The following is a 13,932-nucleotide window of genomic DNA, read 5'->3' as shown; positions in this document are numbered from 1 at the left end:
TGCCAATGTCCCAAGAGTTTACTGCCTATGTTTTCTTCTAGGAAAGAAACATAGTTTCAGATATTGAAATGTGTTAACTATAATTATATTATACTTTTTTACTAAGGTGGCCTGTACTCAAACTATAATTGATATTATAGTTTCAGATCTTACATTTAAGTCTTTAGTCTATTTTAGGTCTTCAATCCATTTTGAGCTTTTTTTTGTGTATGGTATAAGACAGTGGTTCAGTTTCATTCTTTGCATTTAGCTGTCCAGTTAACCATATTTGAATAACTATTTCAAACTCTGCAGTAGCAGAAGCCCATTTCTGCCAGCTACTTGGGAAGATGAAGGAAAAAGACACGTATTGAGTTTATCTGTTTTGTCTTTATAGCATTCATATGAGAAAAACACTAAGATACCTGGTCTTCTCTCACAAGTAGTGGCAATGTGAGGAAATCCCAGAAAAAAACAAATAAGTAAAAACCAGATATTCCAAATCCATAATGCTAGACTTTTTTTTATGGAGTAATAATTGACCTACATCTCACATGGTTTTCAGAGTCCCAGCCCTGGTGTCATGAACCAGAGAAAACAATAGGTAGATCTGAAGCTAAGACAGCAAGCATAACAGGTGCTAGAAGTGGGGTCACAAGTGGGAGAAACAACACTGATCAGTGTCAAAAAAATGCATATACTATGATTTTTTAATTCAAAATTTGCTTAATTATACAAGAGAATGAAAACTATTTTAGATTGTAAATCCTTTTTTCTAATTATAAAAGTATTATCAATAATCATTCACTTAGTTCTTAATGCTGGCCTGGGATAGATTAAACATTGCTTCATGTATCCTTTGATTTAAAATAAAAAAACATCATTTTCACAACCTTAAAATATCTGTATTCTGACTCAGCAGTTCCACTTCTAGAAATTAATGCTAAATGTGTTTGTATGGAGGGGTTACAGGTAAATTTTATTCTCAAATTCTTGTATATTTTCTAAAGTTTATATAATGAACATGGTTTGCCTTTTTAAATGAGGGGGAAATTAGGACAGTATTCACTACTGGCCTCAAACCAAGAAAACTGAATTTTTTGCTGACCCATCCTAAATCTCACGGTGACCCGCACAGGGATAAGCAGCAAGCAAGTTTTGTCATAAGAGAACAATGACATCAGCACATACTTGACTAGAGTTTTGGCTCTCAGCTCTTGAAATCATTTGGTGAACTTTTAGCCCTCAGAACAGAGGAATGGTATTGGCTTTGGACTCAATCTACTATTTTCCACTGGTGAGGCTGCTGCGGGAGGAGCCCCAGGACTTGGGCTCCTTCATGTCCCAAGCAGTAAACCTAGCACTGGGAGACAGTTCATCAAATATGGCCTGGCAAGCAAGAAAAGCCCTGGCAAAGAGAAGCACAATTTATGACAGCACGAGCAAATGAAGGGAGCCAGTGGAGGAAAAGGTGACAGTTGTACTCCCCAGCTATGCAGACAATATATACAAGCTTAGAAACTGACAGGAAGAGATAAAAGGCAAACTGTATTTTACCTTTATAATTGGAAAAAAGGATTTACAATTTCAGATCGTTTTCATTTTCTTGTATAATTAAGCAAATTTTGAGTCAAAATTTTTATTTACAAGTGGTCAGGAAAGGCTAATACGGAAGTTGCTTAATTTAATCCAGTTAGTCTAGTGTACACCCTGTATAATTCTAGGAATCAACTACAGCTACTTCAAGTTGATGATTCAGTGCAGAAAACTCAAGACTATTCCTTTTGGTTTTGCAGGTAAAAAGGGGTCACTATGGAGTTCAAAGAACAGAACTCTTGCCTGGTGACCGGGACAACCTGGCCATTCAGACCCGGGGTGGCCCAGAAAAGCATGAAGTCACTGGCTGGGTGCTGGTGAGTACCAAGAGCTGGCAAGGATTTCATTTTTAGGATTAGACACAGCAGACCTTGTAAAAGGTGCCCGATGTACTGCAGGCCTGAAAGTACTTGCTCCTCTACATTTCTTTGTAACAGCCCTACCATGGGGCTGCTGCTCCTCTTTCAGAGGGAACTAAAAAAAATAGCTGAAGTTTACCGGATACTTTAGAAACACCAACAAGTAAACAAAAACTGGCCCCCGGCCCACTCCCACCAGAAGTATTCAAAGCAAAATCCTCACAAGGAACTAAATGACTCAGGCAGTATTTATTTTAATTACTATGTTATTTTTTACTTGACCTTTGATATTCCAGGATAATATTTATATCATATACCCTATCAAGGTCTCCCTCGAACTGGTATGTGCACCTGTCCAATTCTTAACCCAAGCACTGTGATCAAAAGTTGTCCACGACATGTCCTCCATGCATAAATCCTCCCAGCAGACCAAATAGGGTGGCTGTGTAAGTCTCCCAGCACAGGATGTGCACATTTCTACCAGTATCTATGCTATGAATCTTCCTGGTCACCTTAGGAAATATATGAAATAATGACCTACCTGAAGCCACTGGAAAAAGAGGACCACCACAGAGGAATTAAAGATCTTTTTTCTTTCACAGGTATCTCCTCTCAGTAAGGAAGATGCTGGAGAATATGAGTGCCATGCATCCAATTCCCAAGGACAGGCTTCAGCATCAGCAAAAATTACAGTGGTTGATGCATTACATGAAATACCAGTGAAAAAAGGTAGGTAATAAATCTCACAGCCATTTAAAAATGATTAGTGCTTTCATTTAATAAAAGAACAGAATCAAGTGGGAAAGTGTCAGACATAGCTCTTAATGAAATTCTGTTAGGAACCTTTGGGGCACTGCATGTGCCATCTAAACATAGAGCACAGGGCCTAAAAGGACATTTGGATGGTTGATGGAATGCTATGATTATGATTTAGATGCTTTTACCTTATCTTACACGTAAAAGTCAAAATTCAGACTTGCCTGGAATGGCTTTTATTTCCCATAACTTTCTAACTATGTGACATTTTTCTTTGGTGTTTCAACTGTTACATTTAATTCCCATTTAAAAGGAAATGATTATAGGCAATTCTGGTCCTTCACTTTTAGCTTTTATAAGAAAAGGCCAGAAAGGAGAGTATATAGCAAGTCCCCAACTCCATTCTGCCTCTGTCCACTTCACTGTCAAACACCTCCTCTTAAGCAACCATCACGGTGCTGTCAGAGCAATGCTACTTTACACTTATATAGTTCTATTAGACTTTGGGCTGAATTGGCTTTCCCTTAAGGCAAAATAAGGACAACATCTACTGTCAGCATCTGTCAAACCACTGCACTGTGCACACCACCCAGCTAGACAAAGGAACAAACGAAGATGTGCTTGGTCAGATTCTCTTCAGCCAGGATGCAGGCAGCCTGATGATGAAACAAACAGCAGTAGCTGAAGAGTCACAACACGGGTTTGAGTCTCAGTTCTGCCACTAATTAGTCCTCCACTTTAAATTTTGAATAAGAGCTGGATGACAAAAGCAAAGTTCTTCAGCACAGACCAACATAGCAAAATCGCCTTCCACACTGACAACTGTATAGCTCAAATTCCAAAGACACTTCCCCATACCATTTATATAGTTACTCACAGATCTTTCATCCCCACATTCTCTTCACTTATTTGGAAACACTATCTGAAAATCAGAAAGTTAACCATGTCCTTATAAGCAACTAATTTTCATCTTTTTCTTTTTTTTTAAATAGGTGAAGGTGCCGAGCTATAAACATGCAGAAATGTTAGTCTGCATACTGAAAGTAGAAATGGATAACTACAACCCCTTTCTTGCCTAACAGCCAGTTTCTTTTCATCCAATCTACTAATATTTAGTTATATTCACTGGTTTTACATAGAGAAATACAAAATAAAGATTAACACATCAAGACTATCTACAAATCTTTATTGTCTATTTACAGAAGAAAAGCATGCATATAATCAAGAGAGATAAAAGTTCTTCTTACAATGCAGTACAAATTTGTTGTTTTTTTAAAAAGCCACATCATAGAAACAAGACACAATAGATATTTACAAGTACCTTGTGGAAACTTATAAAAGAACTAAACACTCATCATTCGAGGTGCAATACTCATGGACATAAGTTCCTGAAACAACAGCTTGCACGCATAAGGCATCCGCACCAAAGAAATCTGGGGGGAAAAAAGGGTGATTAGCAAAGCTGTACTGAAGAGAACCTAATACCCTGCCCCGGAAAAGGGGTAAAGACTTGGTGCTGTGGATAAGAGCAGGCTGGCAACACTCATCCTGCTACCACAGATTTTGGTGTTCTTTCTCCTAACAGGCTTTGGTTTTTCACCCTTCTCAAAAGGCTTAAGAATAACTTTAAAATTTCCTGTACAAGGCCTTACTATTTCCAAAAGAGAACAACTTCGAGAAATTACCAGAGTAAAACTTAAACTGGTTTGTAGAAAAATCAAATTATCCTTTTCCTCACTTAAAAGCAGGAATCTTATAGAGCCATGCTATCAAAATTGTGAAAATGCCTATTTGTTCCAACACACTGAATCTGCCTGGATAATGAGACCAACATGGTTATGTCCTACACAAGTATCAACTGTCAATAAGGTCTGTACACACCTGTGTTTTATTGCGGCAGCCCCTGCATTCATATGTATGGGTCCTCGTGTTAGCAATCGCCATTATTCCACACAGATTGCAAACATGAACCTGATAAGGATCTGATGCCTCAAACAATCTTTCCCTTAAAAACTGGGCTGCTCCATGGGCAATCTGACAATCCCGTTCCATTTCTCCAAAACGCAGGCCACCATCTCTGTTAAGGGGAAAACAACAGGTTTTATGCTTGCTATTAATAATGGCAAAGGTAAGGAATGACAGCAGTGAAGAGTGGGAAGTAGGCTCTGATCTGTATACCCTAGCAATCTCTACATGGAGTTGGGGGAGAAGTCTACCAACCAGTTAATGTGCATTAGAAAGTCCCAAGTAGAAAGAACACATTAGATTCTCAAGTACAGCATATAATTTTCCTCATAAAATACAATGTAGCATAGAGTCTCATCATGCTATCACTTAATTAGAATTCAACTTTATGTTCAAAAATGAATTTAAGAAGTCAATCCAAATAAAGCAGCTTCTACATGAGTGAGTCTCCCCAGTAATGAAGCCTAAAATGACAGATGCATACCAGCAAAAGTAATGGAAGAACAGGAGAATGATCACAGGTTTCCCCAGTAGTGGGTGAAATGCACTGTTCAGATGTCAGGCAAGTAGATAGTGATGGTTTCCTTAACATTCTTAAAAATCAATCCATTTCTAATTACCAAAAAAAAAAAAAACCACAAATCATTGTTTAACTGGAGAGGATGCCAGACAGCCAACTCATTTTATTCTGAAAACTGGTAAATAAAGGGACAGAATCAAACATTTACCCTGCCTTTACTATACGAACTATGTCATCAGGTAACCAGTTGAGGAAACCATGTTTCTCTCTCTAGAAGTATTTCAGTTAATAAGTGAAGAAGGAATGAAAAATTTAGAATTTGCAGTCCCTACTTAATTAAGGGTATCAGGTAATGGTCATTAATAGCTGCTAAAATCATGAATGAAACCACCAGGTACTAGAAGTACACAATACCACCTATGAAGTATTACCATGAAAGAGCACCAACCCTTCATCTCATCAAGTCTCTAGAGCTAATTAGCTATTTACAAGAAAAACGGGAATGTAGAGCCCAGGGATACAATCAGCAAAATACAGACTGTGAGAAATCCTCTAGGTCAAACCACCCAGTTTCTTCAACAAACTGCAAGGAAAAAAGTTGGAGGATAGATTTTTTTTTTTAATTAAGAGACCTATCAATCAATTGCAAAGCATGGACCTTATTTGTAACCCGATTAAACCAACAAATTATCCAAAAAATTATGTAATCATTAGGAAAATGTCAACACTGGGTATTTAATAATATTGAGGTACTGTGGTTAATAATACGAACACCACATTTGTTTCTTTCACTGTGTAGGCATCTACAGTTATAGGTGCAAAAGTAAATGAATGAAACTGTTGGCACTTAAATCAAGACAGTGAACAAACTACTAGCAGTCATTCTCCACTGTGTGAAGGGGGTAGAGTTTTACTTAAAATGTCATTAATTAAACAGGAAAAATGATTAGTTTTATTAAACCCTGACCTTGAGTACACATTTCAAATACTCTAGGACAAAATACTAAGTTCTCATCAAGCATTTCTCCTGTAGATGAGGATGGTGGTCCTGAAGAAAAGCACTTGCACAATTCTAAACTACTCACTTTTATCATGGTGCATCTCTAATTCTGAAAAAAGAGCTGACACCAATTATGTTAATTCACCAACACTAACACCAACTATTTTAATTCAGACTTAAGATATTTGGCAGACTTCTTTTGAAAATGAACAAAGTGAGCCTTTCACTTCAAAGAAAACAAGTATTTGTTAGAAATGATGAAAAATTTCAACTTTCAATAAAAAATCAGCATCTTAGAAAATGTATCCAACACAACAGCTTTGATAGCTTCCTACAGACTTTTCTGATGACACTGGTGGTGGTATTCATAAATGTACATGGTTTTTATTTTTGGTGTAATGAAATTTAAAAATATGCATAACTCAGTGAACCAATAGTTTCCAAATGACCAGCTGTGAGTCTACAAAATTAGGCCTATGTGAAAGATACATTCAGACTGGAAGATAGGCCAATGGATTTTAATATAATAAATATAAAAGATTCACTGATACGGTTGCAGATCCGACATCACAACTAATCTTTAACAAACTACAACTTGTTATTTTGGTGTAGCATCAAAAAAGAATATCCACAACCACCTGAAAAAGTTATTAGAATACTCCTCCCTATCCTAACCACGTATCTGTGTGAGGTCAGACTTTCCTCAAATACTTAAATATAAAAATAAAATGCTGTCACATCCAGAGCCTGCCTCCTCCTCTCTGCCTGGGTCACCCTGGCCATGACTTCCCTGCACTATGCCAGGAATTCACTGCTGACCCAGAGTCGGCCACCAACTGAGATTTCACCATTGTCCTACAATCAACCAGTAACCTAGAGTCAGCCACTGACCTAGAGTCAAACACTGCCCTAGAGTCGGACAATAACCTAGAGCCAAACTGCCCTAGAGTGAGTCGGACAACAACCTAGAGTCAAACTCTGCCCCAGACTTGGCCACTGGCCTAGAGTCAGCCATTGATCTAGAGTTGGCTGGTGATGTTGAGTCGGCCGGTGATGTCAAGTCAGCCCCTGCCCTTGAACTCATTCATAATGTAGAATCGACCACTGACAAGTATTCTGGAAAACAGCCTTTCGAATTGTCTACTCACGTGTAATCAAACACCAGCTGCTTTGAGGAACAAGCCACTGAGGCCACAAGCGATGTCACTGCTGCTCATTCCGAAGAGCTTGTGACTAGAGCACCAGATGAGCCCAGCAACTCCATGGGGAGCAATGAGTTTGTCCCAGTGTTTGTTGAAAGTGAAGCATATTTTCCATTAGCTGTGACCATCACTCTGCTAACCACAACTCTCTCAAAGAGGATTCTGTGCTCCTAAACAAGTCTACCATTCCATTTTAGGAGACTGAATAGTTGTAAAAGACTACTGGACATATGATGTCCCCAGCTGAGGATGAACAGAGTGGCAGCAATGAACCCAGATGGAGGAGAGGCCTTTCTTAACCATGACTTGTTCAATGTGAATTCAGTAATTGTTCATTTGAGTTGAAAAAAAAAAAAAAACTGTAATGAAATGAATGCAGAAGCAAACATAAGATTCCAGCTGTCTTCTAGTAAACTAGCTCATTAGGAAGATTTGCAAAAAGGTAAACCAATGGCACTCATCCCTATATTTATTTGGAAAATATATTTTTCATTAAAATGTTATACTAATGTGTGATGGGTTTCTGTTATTTTCTAACAAATTAATAAATATTTTAAATATTTCTCAGTTGTAATTTGATGAGTATCAAAAGATACCATTCACGTAACAGTTCTTTGGGGTTCTGGAATCAAGAAATTTGAGAACCACTCTTATATGAAGAAATATTTACAGAAGAAATTAAATGATGTCTAAGCTTTGCTTAAAAATAATGGGGTTGGTGGGAATGGGGAGATGGATATAACAAGATTGGCCATGAGTTGATAATTATTGAAGGATGAGAAGCACAGAGGGCTTCATTATGCCATTATCCCTACTTTTATATGCTTGACATTTTTTATTAAAAAAGGCTAGTAAAAATGATGACGCAGCAGCTCTTACCGAGATCTACCCTCCATGGGCTGTCTATTAAGGATCTGAATAGGCCCTCGAGCACGAGAATGAATCTTATCATCCACCATATGCTTCAAACGCTGGTAATAAGTGGGACCAATAAAAATTTGTGATGTGATTTTTCGACCAGTGAACCCATTGTACAGAACCTGAAACAGATTGCGAAGCACAGACTTAAAAATATTAAACAAGTTCAAACGATGTATGTGAATATACTGTGCATAAATAACCATTTATATAAAAATCAAAACAGACAAAACTAATCTATACTGTTAGAAGTCAAGAGAGTGATTACCTTGTGGTAGGCATGGGAAGGAAGTGCCTGGAAGGGGATACAGGAGGGGGCATCTAAGCATAAAAGGGTTCTAGTAATTTTCAAGATGTGGGTGCCAGTCACACAGGGGTGTTCACTTTGTGAAAATTCATCAGGCTGCACATTTGTGATTTGTGCACATGTGTTACAATTCAATGAAAGGTTTTTTTAAGAATGAAACTACATACATACAAAAAAAAGAATACACATAACAAATTACCAATTCAAGAGCAAACATACCTCATTTCCTCTGAGATGGTAGCCATAATCAGATAAAAGATTAGAAATCTTCTGCACATTAACAGCATCATTAAATGGAGTAGCATCACCAATTTCACCCTTGTTAGCTGATACCTTTAAAAAAAAGTAGTCTCTAAAAAGCTGCTTTCTTCTGTCTCCCCTTAGAAATCTATATTAATAAAAATATATTCAATAAAAAAAATCCTTCCTATATAGGGAAGATTTTGAACTTAAGAACCTATGTCATGGAAAGCTGTAATATGAAGTTCATTTTATTAATATCTTACATGAAATATTTATAACAAGCTAATTAGCTAAAAAATAAACACAATTCAATTAAAAGCCTTCATTTAGGAAGCTATCCATGGGACCAGATACAAAAAATAATGAGACTCTAAAATACCACCTACGGCTCAAGGAAAATGACATTTTAATGCCCTAAAATGAAGCCATCCATGTGTTAGGCTGGATACTTAAAAACAGAAAAGCTACACTGAAAGATGCATGCACAGCTAGTAACACAGCTATGAGATGATTAAGTCCACACTGAAGTAACCATCAATGGATTGACTCTTCATCTCTAGAAAAGAACTACCCAAAAAGATCAACACATATGGTATGTGAAGGTTGGATATATGATATTTTACAAAAATTCAGACTTAGCTGTAAATTTGCAAATATTTTTTTTAAAAAAAAGGTAAAATCATAACCAATTTAAAGGCAAGAAAATAAGTAAGCTTCATACTAGCTTTTTCTAAAGTACCCTGGCTCAAATATGAAAGAAATCACATTATCATCAAGAAACACCAGTTGGAACATTTATTTTTAAAGGAAATTTCTTACCTTCCCTTGAAGACATTCAATCAAGTGACCAATAGTCATACGAGAGGGGATGGCATGGGGATTTATGATGATATCGGGGGTGATACCTTCACATGTAAAAGGCATATCCTATAAAGGAATTTTTCAAAAGAGACTCTTAAAGAAACTTAAAATCTCTTAGCTATGGAACTAGATCTGATCGCCCTCCTCTGAATTTTTCTATGTTCTAAATTTACTTCAGTAAGTTATGTTCATATACTTAACACAAAAATTAAAAAGTTAAGACTTTAAATTTTCATTTAATAAAGTGTTCAAAAAACTTAAGAGTTAGAGGTGAAGGATATAAAAGACACCTACCTCTTGTCTATACTGAATGCCACAAGTACCCTTTTGACCATGCCGACTAGCAAATTTGTCTCCAATCTGTGGAATTCTAACAGAGCGTACCTGAATTCATATAAAAATAGGTTAGTTAAGTCAATCTGGTTTACTTTTTATAAACAGTAGTATGACAAAGCTATACTCACCCTTATTTTACAAAACTTATATCCTTCCTGGTTGAGAGTTACCATAACCTGATCCACAATGCCTGTCTCACTAGTTCTAAGGAAAGTGCTACAGTCTCTCTTGGTATAGCGTCTGTTAGTGCCCTCCAATTCATCTTCATTTTCCGGCAAGGTAACTGTTTTGCCTATAATAACATCATCTCCTGAAACACGAACTCCAGGAGCTATCAAACCATCATCATCCAGCTTGTCATAAATGGCATGTCTCATACCTGCAAGGAAACAGACATGAAATTTTCTTAAAGTGTCACATAATCCCCCAAAAAGATTAAAAATGAAATATATAAATCAGCTCCAAATCTGAGTTCATAGGCATCTCTAATACCATGAACCACATGTAGTAATAACATAATGCCCTTATTCCAAATATTACAAACTCTTCGAACTACGTAAAAAAGCACTGAACTGAGCACTGGAAAATCAGCTTCTCCATTTGCTGGGTGACTTTGGATAAGTGTGCTGCCATCTTCTGATCTCTACATTGCATGAGAAAGAGTACAGATGCTCTCTATACACATCCTTCCACAGAAATTCTGAGTTTCATCTTATGTAATCTTAACTCCACTGGATATCAATTCACTACTACATAGAACCATCCACAGGAAATGGAGTAATAGAAAGATGCCCAAGGAAACAAAACACATTTTAATTCACGCAACACTATTAGAACTCAAAACTATAGCAGAGATACCCCATTTCTCTGGGACATCCCATCCATCCCACTGTAAGCAGGTTTTTAAGTATCTGTGAAAATAATAACAACCAGAAAATAAGTTTGAGTTTTCTAGAAGAAACAAAAAAATGCTAGGTATTCTCTCATCATCTATTTGTTAAATGCATACAAACACTGTGCTAGGCAAATATTATGGTCACACCACAATGTGAAGTTCCCATGCAAATACATAAACTGAGGGATAGTATGAGCAAGAATGAGGCTGAGGTGTGTCCCATGAAATTACACAACCTCTTTGATTTCCTAAATACCCTCTTCAATGCAGGGCCTACCAGGATGGAGCGACTCTAACAAGCCCACTCCTAGGTGAAAAGACTTTTACAAACACACATTTTCTTAAATGTGTGCTCTATGAATGACATGAAAACATATCCCACATGGCAAAGAAAGGAGAGAGTTGGGGGAAGGACAAAACCCAGAAAAATTAATCAGGAAAATCATGGCAAGTTAACTTTGAATTCTATTCTAAATGGCAGTTTCACTTACCCTGGCATGTTTCACGTGTAGGCTTCTCAAAAACTTCTTCTTGATCAAATCCTTTTTTAGACTCCTGTTCTTTGTATGATCGATAAAAAACAGACCTAAAAACACATGGTTCTAAAGGTAAATTCTATTTCCCTTAATAATAGGGCTTAGAATATACCAATAATTTTTACTTAATTGATATTTGGATAATAATTTAAACCATGAATTTGAGACTAGAGTTAACTGTATTAAGGGTCAAAGTTAATTCCTAATTGCTATTGCATGGGCCACACATGTAGTGTCTGGCCATAACCTTACCACAGCTGGGATTATTTGTGAGAATAGGAAGGACCTAAGGTCACTGAGTCCAGCCTGCTACCCAAAACAAGATGCCCTTCCATAATAACCCTCACAGATGGTCATGCAGGATCCACGCCAATATTTCTATTGAGAAGTTTTTGGTATTAAGCTATCATGTCCACCCTCTGGTCCTACAGCTATCTTCCGAAACTACACAGAAAATTTTTTTAAAAATCCATCCTCTCTACTAAATTCCCAGTATTTAACCAGTCTTCATATGCCATGGATATAAGACAGTCAATAAAATAATCAAACTGAAGCAAAATAGAAAAAAGATTTAAAAACACACTATGACTTTGACAGTAGTTATTTATGAGTCCTAAGATCATAGGTTTCTTTTTATTCCTAGACGTTTCTGTATTATCTAAATGCAAACATGCATTTGTTTACCAAAAGAAAATTTTTTTAATATTAGCATCTGAAAATCCTGAGATATAAGCACATTATCTTCAGTTCATGACCATCATCCAGGCCTTCTGCTTTCTGGAGCAGGGCACTGATTTCACCACTAAACTCTACCCAGGCATCTATTCAACAGCATGTGCCTACCAGACATCCACAGAGCTCTATGAATGGACGCAAAAGATTAAGTATCTTAGCCGAAAAGTTTCCCTGCTGTCAGATCAAAATTTCTTCCAGCCTGACCTTCAAAACCACCAAAAAGTTTGGACACTTTTTGTGCCCAAAGTCAAATGTGTTTTTAAAGAACTTTTTGATTAAAATATTAGTATTTCCACTGTATTATATAATAGCTGACCTGAAAAAGCCTCGGTCTACAGCTGAGCGGTTCATGATAACAGAGTCTTCTTGATTATAGCCAGTGTATGATGCAATGGCCACAATTGAGTTGATACCTGTAGTGCATTTAAAAGCATACATTAAATCATCATCTGGGAAACAAAAATGAATCCTTTCTTTTATATCAATTGTATGTAATCATATTTGTTACAGACTTCCTTGTCATGGTAATTGTCAAAGTCTACTCCCCATGGAATAGCAACTGTGATCCAACTACTTTGATGCTTAAAGTCTAATAAAAGCAAATCTTAAGATAAGTCATTCCCAGTACATCCATTCTTATAATCATATACATAAAATCAAGTGACTCCCAAAACAGGTTTCATTATTCTCACAGCAACGCTGTGCCATAAATAGGTAAATGTTATTATGCTCATCATCAGAAAGAGCTAATTAGATAATTTATCCATAATCCCAAAGTTAATAAGCAATAGGCTCAAGCCCTAGCTCCTTGTCTCCTAATTTCTAGTTTTAGGTTTGAGCCTGGTACTACTCTGTTCCTTTCTCCAGCCCTGCTCTGCTCCTAGATCCTCTGCCTATGCCACCAGAAAAGTGGTGTTATCCGCCCCACCACAATCTTATTGGTATCTGCTGCTGCCAAAACTACTTTTGATGAGTCTGTAAAGAAAAGAGTAAGTATTAAAGAAGAAAAAAATTTTTAAATATACTACAGTAGATTGTAATATATGAAATAATTAGTGAATGTGGATGGGGTTTCAATGAACATAATTCAGACATACGTGAATCATCAGATTTTCCAAAAATTAAAATACACTCTACTCTAAAGGTATAGTTAACACAGTATTTTATGTTTAAATATTTCAAATGTAGAGTAAAAACTATGACAACAGAATACAAAAGAACCAAGATCTGGATGATTGAATGTTTTGGTTATCTCAATTCTGAATAAATAGTTTAATTTATTTACTCCCTTAAAGCTAAATTCAATTTTCAAAAACCCACCCTGCATGGGAAGACACACCACCCAATTACTCTTTTATGGGTACAGTAGGGGTGCAACAGTTTCAACAAGCAGAGTGCAGGTACGGGGCAGCAGAGCTGCAGGCCTGGGTCTGGGACACTGGAGACACAACTCCTCCAATAATTCCCAACCCAATGTAGGAACAGATTTGGAGAAAGAGATAAACGCAAAGGGCAGCCCCTCCTCCCTGACAACTATACTTGCTCATTAAAAGCTCTGGCTACTATGCCATGGAAAGCTTTCTACTGACTATTTTAAACTTAACTGGCCCAAGGCAGCTGATTTCAGAGTTTGTTTTTAACTTAAATTCATTCATAAAAATTTAAAGAGCAAATTCACACAAAAGCTTTTACTTCCAACTCTTCTTGACAAATCAGATGAGGCA

At 36.9% G+C, this 13,932-nt stretch overlaps 2 protein-coding genes across 3 annotated transcripts in view; one reads left to right on the top strand and one right to left on the bottom strand.

Annotated features, from left to right (window-relative positions):
- The window catches only part of IGFBP7 (insulin like growth factor binding protein 7), a 73,181-nt gene extending 69,320 nt beyond the window's left edge, over positions 1–3,861 (top strand). The window contains exons 3-5 of the mRNA XM_036895206.2: positions 1,776–1,892; positions 2,537–2,663; positions 3,683–3,861. Of these exons, the coding sequence (XP_036751101.2) occupies positions 1,776–1,892; positions 2,537–2,663; positions 3,683–3,702 (264 nt within the window). The 3' untranslated portion in view covers positions 3,703–3,861. The remainder of the gene's footprint in view (positions 1–1,775; positions 1,893–2,536; positions 2,664–3,682) is intronic.
- The window catches only part of POLR2B (RNA polymerase II subunit B), a 42,638-nt gene continuing 32,561 nt past the window's right edge, over positions 3,856–13,932 (bottom strand). For both annotated transcript variants that reach the window (XM_036895202.2, XM_036895203.2), the window contains 9 exons: positions 12,525–12,621; positions 11,429–11,523; positions 10,171–10,421; positions 10,001–10,090; positions 9,665–9,772; positions 8,822–8,935; positions 8,257–8,417; positions 4,572–4,767; positions 3,856–4,123 (listed from right to left, as the gene is read on the bottom strand). In XM_036895202.2, the coding sequence (XP_036751097.1) occupies positions 4,034–4,123; positions 4,572–4,767; positions 8,257–8,417; positions 8,822–8,935; positions 9,665–9,772; positions 10,001–10,090; positions 10,171–10,421; positions 11,429–11,523; positions 12,525–12,621 (1,202 nt within the window). In that variant the 3' untranslated portion in view covers positions 3,856–4,033. The remainder of the gene's footprint in view (positions 4,124–4,571; positions 4,768–8,256; positions 8,418–8,821; positions 8,936–9,664; positions 9,773–10,000; positions 10,091–10,170; positions 10,422–11,428; positions 11,524–12,524; positions 12,622–13,932) is intronic.

This window comes from Manis pentadactyla, chromosome 5 (genome assembly GCF_030020395.1).
Source record: "Manis pentadactyla isolate mManPen7 chromosome 5, mManPen7.hap1, whole genome shotgun sequence".
NCBI lineage: Eukaryota > Metazoa > Chordata > Mammalia > Pholidota > Manidae > Manis > Manis pentadactyla.
Note: the sequence above shows the minus strand (reverse complement) of the source record. Positions and strands in the feature narration are given on the sequence as shown.